The sequence below is a fragment of the Physcomitrium patens genome, chromosome 15 (genome assembly GCF_059467195.1).
Source record: "Physcomitrium patens ecotype Gransden chromosome 15, ASM5946719v1, whole genome shotgun sequence".
Classification (NCBI taxonomy): domain Eukaryota; kingdom Viridiplantae; phylum Streptophyta; class Bryopsida; order Funariales; family Funariaceae; genus Physcomitrium; species Physcomitrium patens.
The window spans coordinates 6,096,578-6,122,010 of record NC_143424.1 but is presented as its reverse complement, the minus strand read 5'-3'; the positions used below and the strand labels follow the sequence as shown (position 1 = coordinate 6,122,010).

The 25,433-nt window shown below is 34.2% G+C and overlaps 1 protein-coding gene across 10 annotated transcripts; it reads left to right on the top strand.

Annotated features, from left to right (window-relative positions):
• The first annotated feature begins 1,770 nt into the window (after window positions 1-1,770).
• On the top strand, window positions 1,771-7,042 carry LOC112292064 (uncharacterized). Of its 10 annotated transcripts, none has more exons than XM_090256319.1 (8): window positions 1,773-2,359; window positions 2,697-2,803; window positions 2,946-3,096; window positions 3,268-3,326; window positions 3,727-4,411; window positions 5,072-5,480; window positions 5,683-6,716; window positions 6,831-7,042. In XM_090256319.1, exons 5-7 carry the CDS (start codon window positions 3,743-3,745, stop codon window positions 6,705-6,707), a joined length of 2,103 nt encoding a protein of 700 aa, XP_090112445.1. In that variant the 5' UTR covers window positions 1,773-2,359; window positions 2,697-2,803; window positions 2,946-3,096; window positions 3,268-3,326; window positions 3,727-3,742; the 3' UTR covers window positions 6,708-6,716; window positions 6,831-7,042. The 10 variants fall into 10 exon arrangements, with proteins under 10 accessions (XP_090112440.1, XP_090112445.1, XP_090112442.1 ...); XM_090256317.1 differs by having other exon boundaries at window positions 1,775-2,359; window positions 3,706-4,411; XM_090256316.1 differs by having other exon boundaries at window positions 2,946-3,326.
• Window positions 7,043-25,433: the final 18,391 nt, after the last annotated feature.

The window sequence follows — 25,433 nt, the reverse complement described above, 5'->3', positions numbered from 1 at the left end:
GCCATATGTATATAAATTCCAAAAAATAGTCTTTACAACTAAAATTTATTAAATAATTAATTAAAATTGTATAATCTTTTTCTACCACTATCATAAAAAAATATGAACAATGCAATAATAATTTAAGATAAATTAAATTTTATTGTATCCATTGTAGTACATTTGTTAAATGACACTATAAATGATTCAACTTCAATGTAAATTAAAATTTAAAATCCAAAAAGATTCATTTATTTTTTAAAATTTTTTAACATAAATAAATAAATAAATAATAATAAAAATATATATATATATATATATATATATATGTTTTACATTCAAGGTTATGATTATGTTATTTTAAATTGCAAACATAAGAAAAGAAAAATCCCATTGCTATTAAAAAATAATTTATTTTACTTTTACTCTCATATTTGTTCAAAGTTCCTTGACTTAGTTTGAAATCATCAAAAACAAACAAAAGCTAAAATAATCCATCTTAAGGACTAATGAGGTTTATTTGCATGTGAAGTATTAATTTTGTATTTGTAAGCATACTTATTTATCTAACTAGCTAGCATACAATTTAAAATTTTCTTTAATAAAATTTTATAAAAAGTATTATATTTTTTTTCTTTCAATAAAACATAATTCAATAATTATCACTTTCAGAAAATAATTATTTGAGATAACAATTACAAAAAACTAGTAGAGCAGACATGATTTTTTGACAACTAATTGTAAAGCTCTAATCAAGTAATAATCTTGAGTTCTTAAAAAGGAATTTTCTAAATGGGCTTCAAAAAATAAGTTTGTATAGTAGCTATAAATGGAGTTGCACTCTTTGAAGCTTTTTTAGTAGCTATAACGAAGGTTCGATCTCCGATCACTACACTTGTAGTCCACAGTAAAATTGACACCATCTCGTCCCCTCATCGACATTTGCAAGCACCGAGTCATGGATTTGTTTGCAAAAAGCTCCAGAAATCTAGTCTCGTGCAGAATCAAGCCGAGAAGACGATCAATTAAACAAGTAATTCTAAATCTTCATCTGTGTGATTCTTCGACAACTACCATCCACTGAACTGTTGAATCAAGAACTCTCTGTAAACAGACAACGCTGAGAATGGACTCATGGATCCATATGCTGCAAGCATAGCCGGAATTCGAATTAAACGAAGCATGATATGTGGTATTTTGTTTTAGCTGGATCCTGCAGCCGTCGGTGTGGACCACCGCCGATGATACAGGCCACTGTCTGGGTTGTGATGTTGCGCAGGAGCCACATGCAACAATGTTATAGTGGTCGAGATGCGTTGGAATGGGATTCAGCTCAGATTGCGGTGTTGGCCCATTTCACGGAGCTATTACTGAGCTCATTGAGTTGGGGTGGATTCGGCGATTCTTGCTTTGTTTTGCAGTAATGATCCTGCGAGGTTAATTGCAGACGTAGGTGTGTCAGAACGAGGCACCATGAGTGGAGATAGAAAAATCAATGCCCCGTCGTACACATGTGTCTACTTCTGCGGAATGGCAGGAAAGCTAAAAGGCGCTGTGCTAAGCAGTTGCAGTCGAGGCCAGACGAATGATTTCTCTCTGCCGACATGACACTGAGACGATTCGTTTTGTGCAAGTCAGTGAAAGTCACTTTATATGATCCAAATTACTGGGAATTTCAGCTAGTCTTCGAGGTGAAGCAAATCTTACCCTTTCCATACGCTCTCTGCGACATATCCGGAATTTTTTTTTTGATCGATTGCGGGAGCCATCCTTGCGAAGCAAAGCTTTCGGAGCACTGAGAGGGCACTCTAAAAGTCCAAACACTCCTCGCACGAATGTCGCATTCAGTAACGTCTGCAACGCCAAATGCCTTGAGAAGGAATTGGTTGGGGATGGAATCTCTGCGTTACGTCAATTCTGACGGTGATCAATCGTCAGTTGAACCTGGCTGCCGCCAACTTGCGGGACAGCACGGCAGCCTGAAACAGAACGAATGTTAAGCAGAAACGCGTATGGTCCATCCTCAAATGCTTTGGGGCTTTACTCTTGATAGCGTAACCATCAGTTTTTCTGGAATCTTCTTTATCAGATTGTCTTCTTGTGTGGCAAGCACATAAACTTAGATTGAATAACGTTCAAAAGCATCACTGAGTCACACATCCGAAATAATTTCCCTGGAATCACCCCTTCAGAACTGTCACAGCGGATCGGGGAATGGCCCATGATTTGCGTCACCTGAGCGATTACTTTTGTGTCCGACTTGCAGCGGCACGGCTCAGATAACGGGGCAAACCCTGAGAAAGTGCATGTATTTTGTTGGTCGAGGAATGCTCAGAGAGATGCGGAGAGTGAAGGGAGGGCGTGGCCATCGCTGATTAAGGTTCGTTCGCCTGGCGCCCATGCAGTCACCGCAATGCCATCCATCCCATGAATGTAGGTTGAGGGAGCCAAGAATCTTGAGTGTGACTTGCTATTGGGTTGCATCCAAATGCATCTGCAATGACTGCAGTGATGATGCCCTTATTTGCGTTGCATAATGTGATAATTGAACTCGGCAACATCAATGTATTATCGATGGTTGCACTCCATCTTGAGGTTGGGAGAGGCTCAGAGACTTCAATATTACCTTATCCTTGTTGCGAGGCTGTTTAAAACAGGATCACATTCCTCGTCTGACGTGAAACCCTTGTGGGACTAAATTTGGGCCTTCTTTGCAGTTGTCTGTCTGTTGGTCGTCTACCTCGCTCCCGACGACGCTTTCCAGGTTCATTGGGTTAGCCGCAAGTGGCGCCAAGATCTGTTCTGTGCGAGATTGAAGGCTAGGGTGTGTAAGGGGAGACCATTTGTGAGGGGTTGATTTGCGCCTCCGACGTTGCGAATCTTTATAATTTGCTCGCTTTTCGTTTGTGGCCTCCCCTTTCCTTCGTCCATGCCTTTGCCGCTAAGTTAACCTCTTTGTCGCTCAGGTTCTGCTGCACACCCGTACGTTGGCCACTGTAGGCAGGTCAAGCACATGCAAGGAGGTGTACCACATTGCGCAGCTGATAATCTTGTGTGCGACGAAGCTCGGGTGTGAGTCTGCCAGATACCCTGTGTGGTGAGGAGGATCCGGCATTGGTACCTCCGCTATCACAGTTGATAAACCCTCAATCATGTTCTTGGTGCTTCATAATTTTGCAATTTTTTTTCCGGTCTTGAACCATCCTTAAGTCAAGCATGAGGAAGGTTCACAGCGCTATCTGCCTAGTTGCATTCGTGACTTGCAACAATTTCTGCCCCTAATCACAGGTCGATGGTGTTCTTTCTCCGTCTCGAGCGAAGTTATCACGTGACCGCCCAAGAAATAGGTAAGACATTATGAGTGCTTGTGAAGTCATAGCAAAGTTTGGTTCAGATTCTTTCACAGCCACTCGGGCTTGTCTCGCGCATCATCCTCAGATTCTAAACCCGTTCCTGAGATTATCAGACCTTGAGATGCGGAAAGATTCAGATGATCTAATCGAAAAGTTATAAATTCAAGGGTCGAGTCTCAAGCTGTACTCGTGTGTGTCGTGACGATAGTGATATCCTCCTGACGTGCATTCTTGGGGCTATAAGACTGTGTAGCGCGCAATGTGTAGATATTGTACACGTTCTGATTCACAGCGACTATGATCTTGCTGTGGAAAAACCGCTATATTTAGGGTATTGTTGAACTTCTTATTTGACTTGTTGCATGAGCACTAGAGGGTTTTCGAATTTCTCTAGGGAGCATTCGAAGAAAATGAGGATCAGAAAGCTATCTCGGCAGTTACCTGCATGTCGAGATTCTTTTCTACCATGCGTTTTTCAAGACGGAGGCTGCAACAAGCGTGTAGATTTGGAGGTGCGTAATGGGGGAACATCTTTCTCGGAGATAGCCGGAGTGATGGACTTCAGAGAACAATTAGTCGTGAGCGCTATGGCACCGCGAATCATCGACCACGCCATATCTGACCTTGATGCGATTGATATATCAAGGATGTCAGAGGTGATGCAATCTGGCCAGTTGCAGCAACGGCATGTCCAGGATATTCCTGAGTGGGTACCATGGACCAAAGTGCAGGACCAGTACAAGTGCAAGCTGCCAGGAAGAAGACAGAGTGACACATTGATTTGCAGATCTGAACGCCTCAACTTTGTAGAAAAGGCACAGGAGGCCTTGGTACATGGCCTATCTTCAAGTCCATCCATGGACAGAGAGTTTACGAATGTCGATCAGATGCACCAGTGTGACCGAGCATTGTATTCAGGAAGCTACATGCAAGATGATGAAGAAGAAGAAGATGACGATGGTAATCCCTCAAGACATTATGTGCGAAGGAATGGCATTCGAGACGGGAGAGATGGCGTAACTCCAATTCAATCTGAGGAAAATACCCCAGGTGAAGACAAAATTGCTGCAATTCCCAAGGTGAATCTGCCATGACAAACAATGCTTTCGAGTACGATGACCTGATGTAGTTGGTCGGGGTTCCCCTCATTAGAGTAGTCTATTTTCAGACGGTCTTTTCTTGTCCTAAATGTACTTGGACGAGAATGTTGATTAAATCATGCTTTTGTTTACTATGACAAGTAAATGTGCCTTGGATCAAGAGACCTTCCTTGTTTCTTGGATTTTCGCTTCTCATGGCAAATTCCTGACAGAGCCAACGGAACTGATGGATGTAGTTTGAGAAACCCTAATATTCTGAATTTGTAACTTATGCCAGAGAATTCTTATAGTTTTCTACTCTATGACTTCTTGAAGGCCAGTTGCGGTCACGATCCTGTGAATCCTGACCTAGCTTCAGAACTAACACATGAAATGATTGCATATTTGATCTGTTGAATTTCTGATTAGGAAGATGCAGAATAGCTTGTCTTTTAAGTGAAATCAGGATGAAGGCTTTTGTGCTTACATGACTAAAAGACATAGTTAAAGATCAACGGCCGTTCCTGCTAGCACTGATGCCCACATAGATGCGTCGTCACTCCGTTTTAGTCAGGAAGTTTGTGGGTAAATCTCTAAGAAAATGTCTTACTTCCTAATAAGACATTCAACTGATGTGACGATTCATATGTTCACATGCAGATAGATCTGTGTGTTAATGATCAGTTACTCAACTCACAGAAGAAGACCAACTTTCGTTCTCCAGAAATAGCTCGAAACGCAAACTTACCAAGATCAGCCATACCCTGCATTAGCAATGAAGACGGCGATCATCCGTCAATGGAACCAGAAGGATCATTGCTGCACTCACTCTACTTGCAGCTGCTGGCAGCTGGCCGGGAGGGCATGTCATTGCGGGGTCTATTTTCCAGTTTTGCAACTCAGACATCGTTGCCCAGGTTAGCGCACAATTGGAGGGAGCAAGTGAAAGCTCACTTGAAAAATGGTCCTTATTTTGAAGAAGTGAAGGGACGATATCTCCTGTGCGAATTTCTTGTTCAACCGTCTTCAAAGAGATCATCCAAGAGAAAGCAGTTCTGTGAAAGCCCTGGTGCGAAACATGTTTGTATTTTTCCCCTTATTCATCATATGTAGAGGGTCCCTGCGAGTATTGTTGCTCATAGTAAGAAACGTAATACTCATGCAAAACAACAATGATTGATACTTTTTAGATCGTTGGTGAGTGCCCTCCAAATTTGTCCACGAAGGGATGCACATGTTGTCGAATTCTGTCAACGTGCGGGTTTGTGCAGGTGTACAGACTCGGAGGAAAGCATTCCAGAAGACATTTGAGACGAATCTTTGTGAGTCTGCAACAGACTTTCAAAAACAGCAACATGAGGACAGTGGTGGACTTGTTGCTCCGAGCCCATCTATGCCGACAGAATCCACCGAATCAGATCTGGACAGGGCAGGGCCAACACATGCCAAATCCAAATCTGTGCCAAATCGATCTTTCAAGAGCAGGAAGTCCAGGACAGGGGATGAAGACTTGCAAATTCAACGGAACATCCGATTTAGGGGCGCTATCCCAGGCTCTCTGAAGGCCATGCAAGCCAGAATCATAGCAGAAACTGGAGTACAAGATGGTATTAGGTGTGCCAGGAAGGATGGGAGCAATGACTCCTCGAAATGGCAGTGCCCCATGATGGCCATGGAGGGTCACACGCTTTGTGAACACCACAGCTTTTTAAATGAAAGGAAGAGAGCTCGATGTGCTAAAGCCAGAAAACATCATGGTGACAGCTTTACAGGGAAATCACGGAAAAGTCGAAAAACAAAGCCGGCGGCCTCAGAAGCACCAAGAAAGGATTACACAATGCATGATGTGCACAGTCCTTCGACTCCCGAACCAGAACTTTCCAAAAGTGATGACGATGACCTTGCAGGGCTTGATGAGGTTGCCAGCCAGGCTTTATTAACCATGAAGAGGGACATTCTTGCTGTTGATATTTTGACCCAGGAGAAGTTAGCATGCACGCCAAACCCCAACTCTACAGGGACAGAGGTGGGCAAAGCAAGGTTAGTCAATGACGAACCCAACCGAGCTTCTAGTAAGCTGAACGTGGGACAATTCTTCGCAAGATCACCGACAGGACGGTTCATAGCAGCCAAGAAGACGGCAGTAAAAATTCCTGCTCACTCTGTTGAGACTGAGACATCACTTGAGAAATCGAACTCACCCTCAATACGCCCCCCTGCCATTCCACCTTTACCTGCATTCTATGGAGCGAGAAGGAAGACCGTGAAGAACAGGTCACTGTTGTCTATCAACTGATCAATCAAGGTGAGAGGCCCTCTCAAAAGTTTGTTCTTAGAAACACACATTCCAATTCTCAAAGTTAGCAGAATTTTTTCACTGGATCTCTTTTGATGCTTGGGCGTTTGTTGCTGATTCCAGAGTTAAAATCTGTGCGCAAGGCATTCAGTAATCCTGACTGATAAGGCAATTTGCACTGCCCATTTATAGTTCTCTCTGAGATGGACTGCTTTTACGGTTTTTCTACAACGATTTTGCAGATTCCTAGTGTGGAGATGGCTTTCACTACCTTGACTTTGGATGTAAGTTTGTAAGCATGAAATGAATTTTAGAACATGTGGCTTCCTTTCTTATTCCCTTCAAAACTGTCACTCTTGATTTTCTGTGGAAGCTTTCTCTAACATATTCCTGTAGTTGAAGCTCCTACTTTTTTTTTTTGTTTTTTTTTGTTTTTTTTTTTTGTATTGATTTCAAGATTTGCACTTGTTGGTACCACACAAGTGTGAATTTATCTATGCGTTTATTACTTAACAAGCACCAGATAATAGCTATTGAACTTTTAAAATGCAGATATGTAAAGTCTTGCTCTCATCCTCTATGCAAGACTTATTGTGGTTTTTTGGATGATTTTATTTTTCGTATGCAACAATGCTTTTTGGATTATGTAGGTAGAAGATTCTAAAGTTGAAATAACTCGACATTATTGTAATATAAAAATCATGTTACCCTTTAAGTCTTATTGTTTTTATTAAAATATAGTTTCAAGTTAAGCTATGAATATATTCCAAAACCTTTGTAAATTAGACTTGATAAACGTTTTTAAAATAATTTCTATAACAAAACCTAAATTAACTTTTTGTAAATCCCATAAATGTTCCATATGGTATAAATTCTCTACTAAATTAAATCTTACTAGATAAAAACCAGAAACTGAATTATTTATCATATACATATAAGATTTTTTTTTTTTTTTTTTTTTTTTTTAATCAGTATTGTTTTTGGTAATAATTATTTTTTAAATATAAAAATAAATTTTAGCCCAACATTATTTCAAAATAAATTCAATGCTTAATTAAAATATTTAAAGAGTTTTTTTTGTGTGCATGTTTAAAATGTCATTATCTTTTATTAATTTTATCTTTAACTTTTTATGTGAACTCACTTATTAAAAGGACTTACATTAATTTATTTATTTTACTACGTGACTATTTGTCTCAATAGTTTTCAGATGAGTGCAATAAAATCTTAAAGACAAGAAGAGATAAAAAGAAAAAAAAGACAAAATGAGACAAAAAAGTAAAAAGTAAAAATATCTAATATGTTTTTAGAGTACCGTAATTTTTATCATGTCGTTTTTGAAAATTAAGATAGAAGTGTAAGATTTGTGAAATATTAGGTCTAATATTCAGACTTAATATATAATGACTTTTAAGCTCAAAAAATAAATGAATTCATTTAGAAGTCTTTTAGCTTTCAAGTAGTATTAAATTTTACTAATGAAGAAATATCCTTCTTAATTATAATACTCTCCAAAATGTTCATAAAATTGGCAAAAAATATCATGAATTTATTATAGATGATAAATGGTCAAATAATGATACTATTAAATATTATTTTTTTTATATATATAACTAAGCTTATATAAGTTTGTATATTTGTTAAATAAATAGTAGTAGATGTATACAAAAAAAAAAAAATAGAAATAAATTAGGTTGATAATATTTATAAAAAAAAATATTGTCAAAAATCTTAAGATGCAAGATAGATATACTAGTAGTTTATATTTAATATATGATTATAATAATTTTTAAAAATAATTTAAATTTAAAAATATTTTATAACTTATACAATTTTTTGAGAAGCTTTTTGAACCTTATAAAGCTTTAAATGGCCTTTGTAATAGCTAATTATGTTGAAATTTGAAAGAATCAATTTGAAATTGCTTCTTTCAAAAGATAGAAACTTCTTAATAGAGAAAGAAGATATTGATCAAAAGATGTTTGCATTGATAGCTAAGATTATATTAAAAGTTGTTAGGTATCAAGGATAAGAACTTGATGAAAGTAAATAAACAAGTGAGACTCTCTCAAAGAAATATAACAAAATAGAAATAGATAAGTATGTATATCAAAAAAGAAACTAGAATGGCTATTGCCAAAAGGTAAGGAAACTAGAGACTCTTGAAATTAGACTAGAAGCAAGAAAGGAGTTGATAAGAGTGAAGAAGGCTTCATTCTTGCCTCTATATATACTATATACCTAGGATCTATGTGGCGATGTTCCATAGGACCTCTAAAAACATGTTGACTTTGCATGACACGTATCTTAACTTGCAAGGCAAGTTTTCTATATGGATGCCACATAATTAGCTTGTTCGACAAGCTATCAATACATATGGCATGTAGTTTTTTATATGGAAATCACATAATTAGCTTGTTTTACAAGCTATTAATACATGTGGCACATGATTAATTTGTTGACCAAGTTTCTAACCTACCAATCAATTATAAACACATGTAAAGTCAAAACAATGTCTAAAAAGCTTTTAGAAAGCTTGTTTGGAAGGTATTATAAAATTAATCTATTTTTACCTACTTCTATCTATTCATATTATCTAAGTAATAATTACAATAGCTATATATATATATATATATATATATATATGTGACATTATTTCTCCCTTTTAGGAATGAATTCCTATCACGGACATACATATTTATCTTGATAATTATCTAAATAATTAAAATAGGTAGAAGTAAGTCAAAGTAGATAAATATGATAATAGCTTGTAGAAAGCTTCTTAGAAGCTTCATAGATGCTGCTTTGCCTTTATACATGTCTATAAGTGATTGGTAGGTTGAAAACTTGGCCAACAAGGAGGCCACATGTCGACATGTTGACTACTTGTAGTACAAGTTGGACATATGGTGTACACCTAAGAAACTTGCTTTGCAAATTAGACATATGTCCTACAATTTGGACGCGTATTAGAGGTCTTATAGCATGTTGCTACATATTTCTTAGTTAAGTAGTATATATAGAAACAAGAGTGAGGCCTTCTTCTCTGTTGTCAACTCCTTTCTTATTTTTAGTCTAGTTTCAAGAGTCTTATGTTTTATAGTCTTTGGCAATAGCTATTCCGATTCTTCCTTGAATATACATACTTTCTTCTATTTAGTCACTTTCTTTTTGATATAGATTCCATAAGTTTATGTCCTTGACAAATTAACAAGAATATACATATAATATCAGAGCTTTGTCCTTTCTTGAGTAAGAGTGGATTACCTCTTTTTCTTGATAAGACATAAGCATATTAGAAGTTATGGATTATCTTCTTCTAAATTGATATTATTTCTAGATTTATTTTTTTATTTTTTTATTTATTTTTGATTCTTCAGTATTGTATTTTGTGAAAATAGATACTTTTTATTTTTTTTATTTTTTATTGTACTAGCATGGTAGAGCTTACTAAAATGAAGAGTGCAATGGCTCAAATGCAAGAAAAAATGAGAGAGTTAATGCTTGCAATGCATCAATTCAGTCTACCACCACAAGGAGCAACAAGATTATCAAGCAATGAAGATATAGAAATGATTGGAGTTGCTTCAACATCTATACCAAGCCATACTACTGCTCTTACAATAAAATATCGTTCAAGTTTCAAGGAACCAAAAATTGGATTGCCTAAAAAGTTTGATGGCATAAGATCTAAGTTTTGAGGATTCATCAATCAAGTACAACTGGTGATTGAACTACAATCTCAAAGTTATCCAATTCAAAGATCATAAGTCAAGTTTATTGGAATACTACTTTCAAGTTCTGCTTTATCATGGTTTTCATCATTTCTTGAATGATATGATCTAATATTGGATAATTTGGAAGCATTCTTAGCAAAGTTTTGATGTATGTGTAGAGAACATGATACAATCCATGTTGTAACCAATAAGATTTGTATCTTGCGACAAGGCAATAGATTAGCGATATTATACACTTTATAATTTTGATAATTAGTGACAGATATTAAGTGGGATAATGTAGCACTCATCATCCAATTTCTCTATAGATTAAAATATGAAGTAAAGAAATTGATGTTCAATTTATCTAACCCTTAGACATTGAGTCAAGCAATTGACTTTGCTGTGAAATATGACAATTAGCTATTTGAATTCTGATTTGAAAATCACACAAGGGAACCTCAACATTATTACAATTCAATGACAACACCAAGGACTCCTCAATCTAAACATTTGGAAGTAGAAGACATGCAAATTGATGCAATATGATTTAAACCTCTTATCAAACAAGAAAAGACTCGTTATCATCAAGAAGGACTATATTTATATTATGGAGAAACTAAGATCACTGCTCAATATTGTCCAAAGAAATGATGCAACTAAAAAATAAGAAGTACTGCTGTCAAAGATGAAAACATGTCAGAAAATGAATTTGTCCAACTATAATAGGGACCGTGCAGCTGGAATCTTGTACAATTCCTAATGAAGGTCCTATTCTCTCCTCAAAAATCTCTCCTTGTTTTATAATAGATGTGCATTTAGGATCTAATAATCACAAAGCCTTTGCTTTAATAGTTTCAAGAGCCTCAACTTGTTTTTAAGATGAAGAATTTATTAAAAATCATAATATATAGTTAATACAAAAAACTAAATCTGTACATGTAGAAGTCATAGATGGTCATCTGTTGTCGTGTTGTAACACGACTATATGGTGAAAATATAAATGAAAAAGATTTTATTAATATTTAGTTATCTTGGTTGATAAGAGCTCAAGACAATTTAAGAAGGCTTTATAAAAGCTTTTAGAGTATTTTCTTGTCTTAATAGCTAGTAGATAAAAGCTTGTCATTAAATTTTCTTTCTAGATTGTAGAAACTATTTTACCACTTTAGAAAGGCCATAAATTAGTAAAAATAAGGTAGATGAAGTAAAAAAAAATGATATGGTAGATAATAAGGTGAATTTGAGGATAGGAAAGTGCTGAAAAACCTCTAGGATAAGTAGGATTGATATTCGGGAGATGACTGTTTGTGGGTCGGGGTCGAAACCAGACCTCTAGCCATTAAAATGGCCGCTTAGGGCAAAATGGGGGGGGCATTTGGAGATCGGGATTTGGAATCAAAGAGCTAGCTTCAAGCTCTTTCAAAAAGTGTAAGATTTAGTTTCATAGGGTTTGGGAGGACTTTGCAATCGTTGTTCAAAGTCAGTGTTTGTATTGGTGATTTGGATTTATTGCAATAAAGTTAGGGCTAGTACTCTTGACTGTTTTGTAAAATTGGAAAAACATCTGCAATTGAAATTTTAGAGGTGTCTAGATGGTTGAGTATGCCAAGTGCATGCAAAAATTTGTATTAATCTAATGGTAAAAATAGAGGATATTTGATCATTAGTATAAAGAGGTATCAGAAGTTGGCAGATTGGGGTTGTTTAGTGTTTCTACAATATCTAGAGATCTACCAGCTAGAATAAGGTGAATTTTAGCGTGGTAAGTTGAAGACTTAAAGGCTGAGCTGCACACAAAGTTTGAATGAGAATTAATAGTTGGAGAAGGAGAAATTGCAATTCAATGTTCGTCATCAACTTTCTAAGCAGTGGTCAAGGGACATCAGTGTAGATTTATGGTGTTTTCTTGCAATTTGTAAGTTAGATTGGTTTGAAACTTCTTGAGCATTTAGAAAACTTGCAAAGACACTAGCAGTAGAATTTTTACAACAATCGGACGGTCAGATTGAGACTTACAGCTTGCTGAAGCTCGTTGTCTAAGATTAGGGTTTAAAAATTAAAAAACTAAAAATTAAAAATTAAAAAAAAAGAAAATAATACAAATAAAAAAATAAAATAAAACTAAAAAATAACAAAAAAATTGGTGCTTATAATATCTTGAAGTTATTAAAAAGAGTATTTCTAAGCACTTTATATTGGGATTAAGCTTTTATATTGAAATCCGAAATAGTTTGTATTTAGATGGTTGAAATCCACTAAACTACTTGGATACTTGCAAAACATTGTTTTATCTTCCACAGCTAGATACCCGATATGTTCTCAAGTAAGATAGCACGTAATACGATACCGTTATCTTTTAGAGATATTACTTATGAAAAACTTCCTATTGATGTAGTAATAAATGGTCATAATAGTTGCGTAATTTTTAATATACTTAGATCTCTTTCTAATCCAGTCATTTTAGGTTTATTGTGGCTAAAAAAATATAATCTTGTAATAGATTGGATTTTTTATAAACTTGACTTTTCTTCAAATATCATTAAGAGTTTTTCTAATCCAGTAGAAAGCCATGAGTCTAATGTAGCCAAATCTGTACTTGTAGGTGCAAAAACTTCTTTGCATGCTGCAAAAAAATGATTATCTTTTGTTATTTATGCCACACCTATTTTAAATGATAGAAAGATTTCAAGTAAAATTCCAAGTCAATATCAAGATTTTGAAGATGTTTTTGAATAAAATAATGCAAATATTCTCCCAGAGCATTGTCTATATGATTACTCAATCGATCTTAAAGAAAGAACTCAGCCACCATTTGGTCCAATCTATAGTTTATCACAAAATGAGTTGGCTAAACTTAAGAAGTACATTGATGAGAACTTGGCCAAGAATCTCATACGCCATTCAAAATCTCTTATAAAAACTCCTATTTTATTTGTGAAGAAAAAAGATGGATCATTGCAAATGTGTGTGGATTGTCGAGGACTCAACAAGATTATCATTAAGAATAGATATCCTTTGCCTTTGACATCTAGACTTCTTTATCAATTAAATCAAGCTAAGATCTATACAAAAATAGATCTACAAAGAGCATATAATTTGGTCTGCATTAAAGAAGGAGATGAATAGAAGACTGTATTTTGAACAAGGTATGGATACTTTGAATATAATGTCATGCCTTTTGGATTCACAAATGCATCAGCTGCTTTTCAACATCTTATGAATGATGTTTTTTGTGAGTTTTTAGATGATTTTTTTGTCTGTTACTTAGATGACATTTTAATCTATTCTAAGAATGCAAAAAAGTATGAAATTCATGTTTGTCGTGTGTTACAAAAACTTAGAGATGCGGGATTGTATGCCAAGATGAAAAAGTGTATATTCTATACTACTCAAGTTGACTTTTTAGGATACATCATTTCAAACAATAGTCTAATGATGGATCCTAAAAAAGTTCATATAATTATGGACTGAAAGATTCCAAAAACAATAAGAGATATATAATGCTTTTTGTAATTTGCCAATTACTATCGGATCTTTATCAAGAACTTTTTTCAAGTTGCAGTATCACTTACACACCTAACTTATAAAAATAAGCTCGAGTCGAATAAAGAAGTAGTTGTTTATTGATTACACCTACTGGAGTCTATGAAAATCCATCATGTGTTCTATGTATCTTTACTTGAGCCATATAAGACAATGGATATACAAGGAAAGAGACAAATGCCACCACCTCCTATAGAAGTGAACAATAATGAAGAATTTGAGGTAGAAGAAATCTTAGATTCAAGATGATATCAAAATAGGTTAGAATATCTAGTATATTGGTGTGGATATGAAATTAATGAATGTACATAGGAACCATCCAAGAATCTAGCAAATGCATCAGCCAAAGTTAAAGCGTTTTATCAACAACATCTATCAAAATCAAGATAAAGAGTCAAGAAATTCTTTGCTATAAAGCAAAGCAAGCCTAATGGAGATTTCATTCTATCTTGTATCCTTGTTTCTTTGGATTTTTTAGTGCTTAGGAGATGGAGAATCAACAACTAGCAGATTTAACTCAAGAGCTATCATTTGCAGAGTTATTAGACGAGACATTGCGACTATCATAACCTTCAAGACAGCAAAATCGAGATGAAGATCCTCAAGATTGACATGTTATTCCTTGAATAGATGGCGAGATATAATGCGTTTGGTACCACGACTTTGGAAATGACTCCCAGTGTTTAATCATACTTTTAGAGGTAGGAACCACTTCTGATGGTATTACTAATTTTTTGTTTGAAGGAAGTTATGAAGGCCTCAATAATAATCAAATATCAAGGTGGTCTTCTTGTCCTGGTATGAGACATTATTGATGATTGAAGGGACCTATCAACTCCCTTTGAAGGGAACAAAGATCAAAGTACATGGCAAATACAATTTGATACATCTTAGACTTCATCAATATGTTATCACCGCTCTTTGTGGAACTCGTCCCTAAAAGGAGGGATAATGTCATAGACATATATGTTTACCTTGTTAATTATTTAGATAATAAGAATAAGTAGAAGTAAGTCAAAGTAAATAAATATGATAATATCTTGTAGAAAGCTTCCTAGAAGCTTCATAGACGTTGCTTTGCCTTTATATATGTCTATAGGTGATTGGTAGATTAAAAACTTGGCCAACAAAAAGGCCACATGTCGACATGTTGACCACTTATAATACAAGTTGGATATATGGCATACATGTAGAAAATTTGCCTTGCAAATTAGACATGTGTCTTACAAGTTAGACGCATATTAGAGGTCTTACAACATGTTGCCATGTATTTCTTAGTTAAGTAGTATATATAAAGGCAAGAGTGAGGCGTTCCTCATTCTTATTAATTCTTTTCTTGCTTTTAGTCTAGTTTCAAGAATCTTATGTTTTGTAATCTTTAGTAATAGCCATTACAATTCTTCTTTGAATATACATACTTTCTTCTATTTAGTTACTTTCTTTTTGATGCAAATTCTATAAGTTTATGCATCTTCTTCTAGTTTGTGTCCTTGACATTTATGCTGCAGTTGATTCTAATGGTGGAAAGACTTCAAGTGGCATTCTAAGTCAATATCAAGTTTTTTAAGATGTATTTGAAAAAAAAGAATATAGATACTTTACCAAAATATTGTCTCTATAACCTTTAAGAAAGAATTCAATTGCCATTTGGACCAATGTACAATCAAAAACTTTATTTGCCATTCCAAATCTTCAATAGGAGCTCTTATTTTATTTGTGAAAAAAAATAATGGATCATTACAAATGTGTGTCAATTATCAAGGATTCAATAAAATCACCATAAAAAAAAATATGAATTTCATGTTTGTCATGTGTTACAAAAACTAAGAGATTTAGGACTCAATGCTAAGATAAAAAAATACATATTCTATACTACTTAGATCAAATTTTTAATATACATCATTTCAAATGATAGACTTATGATAGATCTTAAGAAATTTCAAACTATTATAGATTAGAAGATTCCAAAAATGGTAAAAGATGTCTTCTATTTTTTTAGATTTATCAACTATTACTAGATCTTCATGAAGAATTTTTTTTAAGTTGTAGATCTACTTACATGTTTGATTTGTAAAGATAAACTTCAATGGAATCAATAATTAGAAATAGCATTTGAAGCTTTAAAAATAATCTTTATTTTTGTACCAATCTTGTATTGCGTCATCTTTTTTGAGCCATTTTTTATAGAAACAAATACATCAAAATTTACTTTAGATGCTGTATTATTACAAATAGGAATAGATGATAACCTTCATCTAATAGCTTTTTATTCAAAAAACTTTTAAATAGCAAAGATCAACTACAAGATTCATAATAAAGAACTTCTTGCAATTGTAGATTCATTTCAAGAATGGCACCATTATTTAGAAGGCACTTCTAATCTAGTATCTATTTATATCAATTAAAAGAAACTTGAATATTTTATATTAGTACATGTTTTGAATCGTCGCCAAGTCCGTTAGAATATATCTTTGTCAAAATTTGATTTTGAGATCACTTATTGATCCAAAAAATAACAAGGTTGGTCAAAAATCCTTTTTAAATGTTCTTATCTTATACCAAAAGAAGGAGATGCATCTTTTGTTCAATAAAAAATTATTCTCTTGAAGCTAGAATATTTTCATATTTGAGCAATAAAATCAACATTAACTATTGATTCAACCCTTATCAAATAAATTCAATCAAGTATGTCTTTTGATCCTCTTATTTATGATATCAAGAACCCTTCTTCTAAGTCTCATGATGCTTCCAACTTCAAGTTCAAAAACAACCTACTTTCTTTTGAAGGGTGCCTATATATTCTAGAAGGAAAAGCATGTTTACATGTTCTTCAAGCATGTCATAACTTTCCAGTAGTGTTGTATTTTAAATACTTATAGTATGTAAAAATTAATTAAAATATATTATATGTTAATAAATCTAGATGTGTATTAGAGTAGTTAGTGGATTAAATTAAAAGGAGTTGATATAAGATTTTTTTTTTTTTTTTTTTTTTTTTTTTTTTTTTTTTTTTTTGCTTCTTTTTATTTTGGCATTAAAAAAAATATATGACTTAAATGTTTAGTATGAAGCCTTAGGAGAAGATAGAAGCCTAAGGATGAAAACCTAAATTGGTAGGAGGCTAATTGAGAGAGACAAAAGCAAGGCATGGTCGGGCCTTAACAAGGGTTTTGACAACTTTTATAGAAAGCATTTGGAAATTAAAAGCCAAAGTTATAAATTTTAGGATTTGAACTATAATTTTTGTAAAATAATTAGAAGATTTAGAATTAGTGTGAAGAAGATACAACCATTTGAATTTAAGGTATTAATTTAAGACATACTATAACTCTTTTGAGGATATGAGGAATTGTATAGTAGCTTTTGAAGATCAAAAGATGCAGCTACAAGAGCAATTTTAAGACTACATCTTTTAAGAAAGAATTATTGCTTTTGGAGTTCATATGAAGGAATTATAGGGAGTTGAAGGTGGTACTTCCAAATCAAAGGTAGTAAGTAAGTGGTTTTATTTGTAGTAATGGTTGGAACCATAACTTGAGTTTTTGGACAAAGTTTTGGCTCAAATATTTTACAGAATGTAATATTTTGTATTAAGAAGCTATATATGAAAATTTCGTGGCTTTTTATCTTATATTTTGTGAGATCTGAAGAAAATTTCATGTAGGTATATAAAAATAAGGGATTAAAGTTACTGTTAGGATTTTGAAGATATCTCAAGATTTGCAATAAATTTGTAGTTGAAATTTGTCAAAGAAGTTAATAAGAATGCATCAGTACCTCATGCAAAATTTGAGTTTTTTTGGACAGTCGAATTAGGAGATATAAAGCAATGAAGTTTGGAAAAAATTTCACATAAGGATATACAAGGTTTTAGAGGATTTTATCATATTTTGGATGTTGTTGGTTATTTGAGGCTTATGTATTTGGTGTAATTTCTCAAAAAAAGAAAATTTATATATAAATTTAGGATTTTTTTTATTTTGAGATTTGATTGAATAATTAGTGATAGCAGAAAGCCTAACATTTTCTTGAGGCAAATTCTCTCTATTTCGACAGTGATCAGATATTTTGGATACAATAAGAGTTTAGAACTTATATTTAGAGATTTTTGGTGGCTACAAATGTAGAAGGTAGTAAAAGACTTTGTCTAATCATGTGACATTTGTTCAAAATCAAAAACTCCTTGTAATTGACTCTATGGACTTGTCTAACCATTATCCATTCTAAAACAACCATGGTCTTTTATTTCTATGGATTTTATCATGGATCTTTCAATCTCAGGTTTTTATGATTCTATATTCATGATAGTAGACCATTTCACTAAGATGGCATATTTTAAATCATGTACAAAAGCTATCACATGTGAAGAAAAAGCCAAGCTTTTCTTTGATAATATCTATTGCTATCATGGATTACCTAAGGATATTAAATTAAATAGAAGAACTCAATTTGTATCAAGATTTTGAAGAACGCTATTGTAATAAGTAAAGTCTTGCTTGAGAATGTTCCGAGCACCTGATTGTAGAAAATAGAATCAATATTGTAACAACAAAATTCTAATTCTAATAGAACACTAACTAAACTCAAATTAGACCATAACAATGCTAAACAAGCTTTAATCAGTTTTAAAGAAACCTCAAAGGAATTATAAAGAAACAATAAGAAATCTTAAAGAAATATTTGAATGATCACAAATACATTTCAAATACATCTTAATTCAATCTTAATTTAATCCTAATTAAAAGCCTATCGGACTTCATTCAAACTTTAGGCCAAAAACTAACTAAATTTTAATTAATTCCTAAATAAATCCTAATCAAATCCTAATCAAATTTTAAATCCTAAATTAAACCCTAAAAAAATCCTAATCCTAAATCAAATCCTAACCAAATTCTAAATCCTAAATCAAACCTTAATCAAATCCTAATCCTAAACAAAACCTAAATTTTAAACCAAATCCTAATCAAATCCTAACCAAATCTTAAATCCTAAACTAAATCCTAACCAAATCTTACATCCTAAATAAAACCCTAATAAAATCCTAAATCCTAAATCAAATCCTAAATTCTAAATCAAATCCTAATTTTAAATAAAATCTTAATTAAATTCTAAATTCTAAATAAAATCCTAATGAAATCCTAATCCTAAATCAAATCCTAATCAAATCTTGTTTCTAATGAAATCCTAAATCTTAAATCAAATCCTAACCAAATCCTAATCAAACCTTAAAATCTAAACCAAATCCTAACCAAATCCCAAATCCTAAACCAAATCCTAAACCCTAAATCAAATCCTAATTAAATCCTAGTAATTCCTACAATAGATTTAAAACTCAATAACTAATAAATGAACCATTGATCTTAACTCAAATTTTCACACTTCTTAACAATTAAGTTGACAATAATTACAAAAAATTTAAATAGGATCGGAATTACCAAATAGACAATAACCTCAAAAACATGCTCAAGTATTGGCCGACCTCCTTCTTTGACCTTGATGTCAATCTCTCAGAGCCAATATCTCTCTTTTTCACCATTCGATTGATTTTAAAATTCTCATATATATAGAAAAACAAGTCAACTATCTTTACCTACAAATTTTACTCCAATCCAACTAGTAGATTGTAAGAAATCTTTAAAATCCTCACTAAACCTAAATTTCTACTTTTTGAGACCTTAACCTACTTAAACCTCAATAATTCTTAGTTTAAATATTAGATCAAGGTAAAATTCACAACACATATTAAATACAACTATGACCATTAAGCCACAAGATTTTATTTGTAGATCTATTACAAAACTCTCAAAATCATCCAAATCGTCAATCCTATTTTATTTCAAAAAAATCCAAGTCATCCAAAACAAACTTGACTTTGTAAAGCCCTTATATAGTCATTACATATCCAAATCACATAAAACTAATGCTTATAAAATTCCTATCAAGTCTACTATCAAATCATATTATTCGATCTACAAAAGAACCTCCAAGTTGTCGTGAGTAATCAGTTTTGTGTTTCAGGGTCTGGTTTCAATTTAGGTTGATAATTGGCCCTCTTTGGGTATCAAATTTTGTCTTTTTAAATTAATTTTTGTTAAAATCAACTTCTAATTTATTTCTATAAATGCTCATATTCTTTATTTTCCTAATCTACTTTATTTTACCTTATTTATGGTCCAATAAAGTAAGTAGAAGTCACTTTTTAAAAAAGATAATATTACTTCAAAAAGTTTTATTACCTTCTTATCTTTTATCTATATTTTTTTACTTTATACTTTAACTTGGCTCTTCTATAATAAGATCTATATTATCTTCTTTCACCATATAATCATGTTATAACATAATAATACTTTTTAAAATTCTAAAAGTGAATATAAAACTATCTTTGGCTTTTCATCCTCAAATTGATGGACAAAAAGAGCATATAAATCAAGTTTTGGAGTAGTATTTGAGATGTACCATCAACTACCAATAAGATGATTGGACAATTCTTGAAATATGATCAGACTATCTCAAAAAATCCAAGATCTTTCTATTCTACAGCAACATAAAATCTCATCACAAAATATGATAAAACAAATAAGAATAGAATTAAATAGAGCTACACAGAATAGGACATGAAAGACAAACTAAGTAGATGAAAATAAAATAGAACAAATTTGAACAAAAAGTTACAAAACCAAACTTTATTAAGAAAAAGAGTCTGAAGCCATACCTAACCACATGCCTCAAAAGGCCTTGGCTAGTCTTATTTATATCTTATCCTACTATCCTAGACTTTCTAGAATATTCTTAGATCATAGGCCCTATCTAGATAACTACCTTAAATTCCTTTTCTAGAAGGTTTTATGGAAGGTTTCACATAGATAATTGCCCCAAGTCTTTTCTAGAAGATTCCATGGTATGTCCCACCTAAATAACCACCCTAAACTCTTCTAAAATGTTCCATGGTGGATCCTACATTGTCGTGTTGAGATTCGGCTACGATGTGAAAATAATATGATCATGTATTTAATATACAATTTATTTAACAACATGGTGAGAGCCATGTTATTCGATTTTAATTAGTTGTAGAATGTGGTTAAATTATTACTTTAAAAAGAGGTGTTAGGGACATAGTCCTTAGAATCTTCTAGAGACAAGTTTCTAGAACCTTTTAGAGACAAGCTTCTAGAACCTTCTAGAAGCAAGTCTCTGGAACCTTCTAGAAGCTTCTTAGTTGGTAGAAGATGTTAGGGACATAGTCCTTAGAACCTTCTAGAGGTAAGTTTCTAGAACCTTCTAGAAGCAAGTCTCTAGAACCTTCTAGAAGCTTCCTATTTGGTAGAAGTTGCTTGAGAAGCTTCCTAAATAGGAGTATATATTGGAATCGAGGCTGAAGAATTCTTTTGTCTCGACAACACATCTCTTGGAGCTCTAGCTCACATCTCTGGTGTTGTTCTTGTATTCATCTGATTAATCTAGTTCTTGCCAGTTCTTCTTGAACTTCTTGATAGAGATCAAGTCTATATTCTGTGTCCGTGATAATTTGTTGAGACTTCACTCACCTCAGATATCAGAGCTAGTTTCTTCTTTCTTAGAGTGTGGATTACCCCTCTGCTTAGAAGTGTACTAGCACTTTAGAGGTTGCAGATTACCCTCCTCTAAACTGATGCTTCTTTTGTTACAATATTGGAGTCTTATTCTTCTTGGAGAGAGTGGATTACCCCTTTTCTTGAAGCTCTTAAGGTATTTTAGAGGTTGCGGAGTAGCCTCATCTAAACCAATATTGTCTTCTTGTAGAGTTATTTCTGTCCTTCTCCTAGAATGGTCGGGGGCCAAGACATTAGTATGACGGAAAGTTCAGAGTCCAAGTTAGATGCTATCATAAATGCCCTCGCTACGTTATCGCAAAGAACTACATAGATTAAAGGAGTCGTGGCAAGGCTTCATAATGATGGCGCATCTGGGATGGCACAATCTAGGTTGCACTAGCCTCAAACTTCTACACTTGGAGAAGCAACTTTACCTCAGGTTCGATAAGCACTGCTGGTTCTACAACATAAAGAACCCCGAGTTAGCCTTCTGGACAAGTTCAATGGTACACGTTCCAAGTTTCGAGGATTCGTCAACCAAATCAGGTTAATAACAGTGTTACAGCCCGAATGCTATCCAACGGAGGAGTCACGTGTTGGGCTTGTTGGAACCTTACTTACAGGACAAGCTCTATTATGGTTTGCTTCTTTGTTTGAAAAACGATCGTCCATACTAAATAACTTTGAAACCTTTTTGGAGGCATTTGCTGAAGCATTTGGTGAACACGACAAGGTTCGATGGGCTACAACAAAGATCCGGTCACTACGATAAGGGGTGCGTTCTACATCAGTCTATGCATCAGACTTCAGGCAATTAGCATGCGATATCAATTGGGACGAAGAAGCGTTGATGAGTCAATTCTATTGGGGTTTAAGGGACGATGTGAAGGATTTGCTGTTAACTCTTCCTGATCTACAAACGCTCAACAAAGCTATTAGCCAAGCTGTGAAGTACGATAACCGCCTATTCCAACGTCACCAAGACCAACGTTCAAGACAACATACGATTCGCCACACCCCAACTATATCGACAAGCAGCGTGAATTCACATTCAGAGGTAGAAGACATGCAAATTGATGCGATACGTGTCAAATGTCTTACTCTAGAAGAAAAAAAGCGGCGTATGGAGGAAGGTCTATGCTTGTATTGCGGTGAAGAAGGCCACAAAGTTGGAAACTGCCCCAAGAAGCAAAATCGATGTATTATCAAGACTAGGGGTGCATTTATTCAGGAAAACGAGGATGCCCAGCCATAATAGGAACCGTGCGGCTGGACAGTGAAATATCGCAACAACAATCAGGTTCCTTTCTTTCCGCTCAACTTACCCTTTGTTTTACAATCCCTTTGCTTATTGGCCCTCAGAAACTGAGAACCTTAGTATTATTAGATTCAGGAGCATCTGCTTGTTTCTTAGACGAAGAATTTGTAAAGCATCATAAGATCCTTTTAGTACAAAAATCCTAACTTCTTCACGTTGAGGTCATAGTTGGACGACCTTTATTGTCTGGTAGTGTCACCCATGAATCAGAACCTATAGAAGAGACGTTTAAGGACCATAGTAGTCATATTATTTTCAATATTATTAGAATCCCATCAAATCCTGTTATTCTTGATCTTTCGTGATTGGAAAAGCATAACCCATCCATAGATTGGAAGTTGCGGAAGTGTCACGGCCATAATCATGTAAGCTAATAATTACATATAGAAATAGGTAGAAGTAAGTAAAAATAGATAAAAGTAAGTTAATTCTATAATATTTAATATAGAAGCTTCTTAGAAACTTCCTAGACGCTGCTTTGACTTCATAGGTGTCTTTAATTGACTTTTTGGATTAGAAACGTGGTCAACAAGTTGGCCATGTGCCACACATATTGTTAGCTTGAAGATCAAGCTAACTATGTGGCCCACACGTAGAAAAACTTGCCTTGTAAGTCAAGGCATGTGTCCTACAAAGTCAACACATATTGGAGGTCCTATATAACGTCGCCACGTAGCCCCTAGTTAGATAGTATATATAGAGACAAGAATGAAGGCTTCTTCATTCTTGTCAACTCCTTTCTTGCTTCTAGTCCAGGTTCAAGAGTCTTTAGTTTCTTGTCTTGTGGCAATAGCCATTCCAGTTTCCTTTTAATATACCTACTTGTTTATATTTTGACTTATTATATCGAGATAGCCTTTTTGTGTATATTTTCCCTCATCGAGTCTTTGTCCTTGACAGATTGACAAGAGTACACTTACAATATCAGAGCTTTGTTTTTCTTGAGTGAGAGTGGATTACTCCTTTCTCTTGACAAGACATAAGCGTATTAGAAGTTTGCGGATTACCCACTTCTAAACTGATATTGTTCTTAGTATCTTCTTTGTTATCAAGTCTTTCTTTTCTTTTGTCTTGAGCAGTATCAAACAAATTTTTCTTAGTGTCATTATGGCAGAGCTTGTTGAAATGAAGAGTGCAATGGCATAAATGCAAGAGCAAATGAGGGAGTTAATGCTTGCGATGCATCAACTCAATTCACCAATACATGAAAGAACAAGAATAGCAGAAAGTGGGGATATAGAGGTGATCGGAGCTGCTTCAACATCTACAACAAATCACGTTCCTTTTCTAATTGTACAACACCCTGTAAGCACTAGAGAACCAAGAATTACCTTACCCGAGAAATTTGATGGTACGAGATCTAAGTTTCGAGGGTTCATCAATCAAGTACAATTGGCAATTGAACTTCAACCGCAAAGCTATCCAACTCCAAGATCACAAGTCAGGTTTATTGGCACTCTACTTTTTGGTTCTGCATTATCATGGTTTTCGTCTTTTCTTGAACAACAAAATCCAATATTGGACAATTTGGAAGCTTTTTTGGTGGAGTTTCGATCTATGTATGGTGAACACGATGTAACTCGTGTTGCAACAAATAAGATCCGAATTCTGCGACAAGAAAATCGCTCAGTAACAGTATATGCTTCACAATTTTGACAACTTGCAATTGACATCAAGTGGGATGATGCTGCACTCATTAGTCAATTTCTTTATGGATTGCAATACGAAGTAAAGAAATTGATGCTCAACTTACCTGATCCTCAAACTTTGAGTCAAGCAATCGATTTTGTCGTAAAATGTGATAATCGACTTTTCAAATTTCGATCTGAGAATCATTCACGAGAACCTCAACATTATTACTCAATGGCAACATCAACATCTTTGCCAAACGTACATTCGGAAGTAGAAGACATGCAAATTGACGCGGTACGTTTTAAACCCCTAACTGAGCAAGAAAAGATTCGTCGTCGTCAAGAAGGATTATGTTTATATTACGGAGAACCTAAGCATACTGCTCAACATTGTCCAAAGAAACGACGCAACTATAAAATGAGGGGTACGACGGTCAAAGAAGATAACATGTCGAAAAATGGATTCGTCCAACTACAATAGGGACCGTTGTCGTATTATGTGCTTTCCTGCTCGAGAACGCGCCGGACGTCTGGCTATAGAAGGTAGTATGGAGATTCACCGATAGTCAAGCAGTCTATCAGTTTTTGACTGCTGGAATATAAACGACTGCAACAATGTACCGTAAATCTATACGGATGCTCTTCGACTCCTTGTCGAAGTCCTTTTTTTTGCCCCAGCCGATAGGTCTCTAGACGTTACAGAGAACCCCGAACAACCCAAACTGTTAATCTTCAATACCCTTTTGTACTTATGATCTTGTATCCACTGACTGTCTTGTTAGATTAACCCAATAAATTTCATTCACTCCGCATACTCAATCCTATAGACACCCCTTTAATCCTTCAATCACAGACGTAACTCGATTTTACAAAACAGTCAAGAGTATTCAAACCCACTTCATTTAAAAATCCCGATTCACCATTACAACACTGACTTCAGCAGC

Coding starts and splice junctions, on each gene's coding strand:
- LOC112292064 (XM_090256314.1), top strand. CDS start 3,695: ATGAGCACTAGAGGGTTTTCGAATTTCTCTAGGGAGCATTCGAAGAAA. Junction 4,412..5,071: donor AAATTGCTGCAATTCCCAAG/GTGAATCTGCCA, acceptor GTTCACATGCAG/ATAGATCTGTGTGTTAATGA. Junction 5,481..5,682: donor GCAGTTCTGTGAAAGCCCTG/GTGCGAAACATG, acceptor GGGTTTGTGCAG/GTGTACAGACTCGGAGGAAA.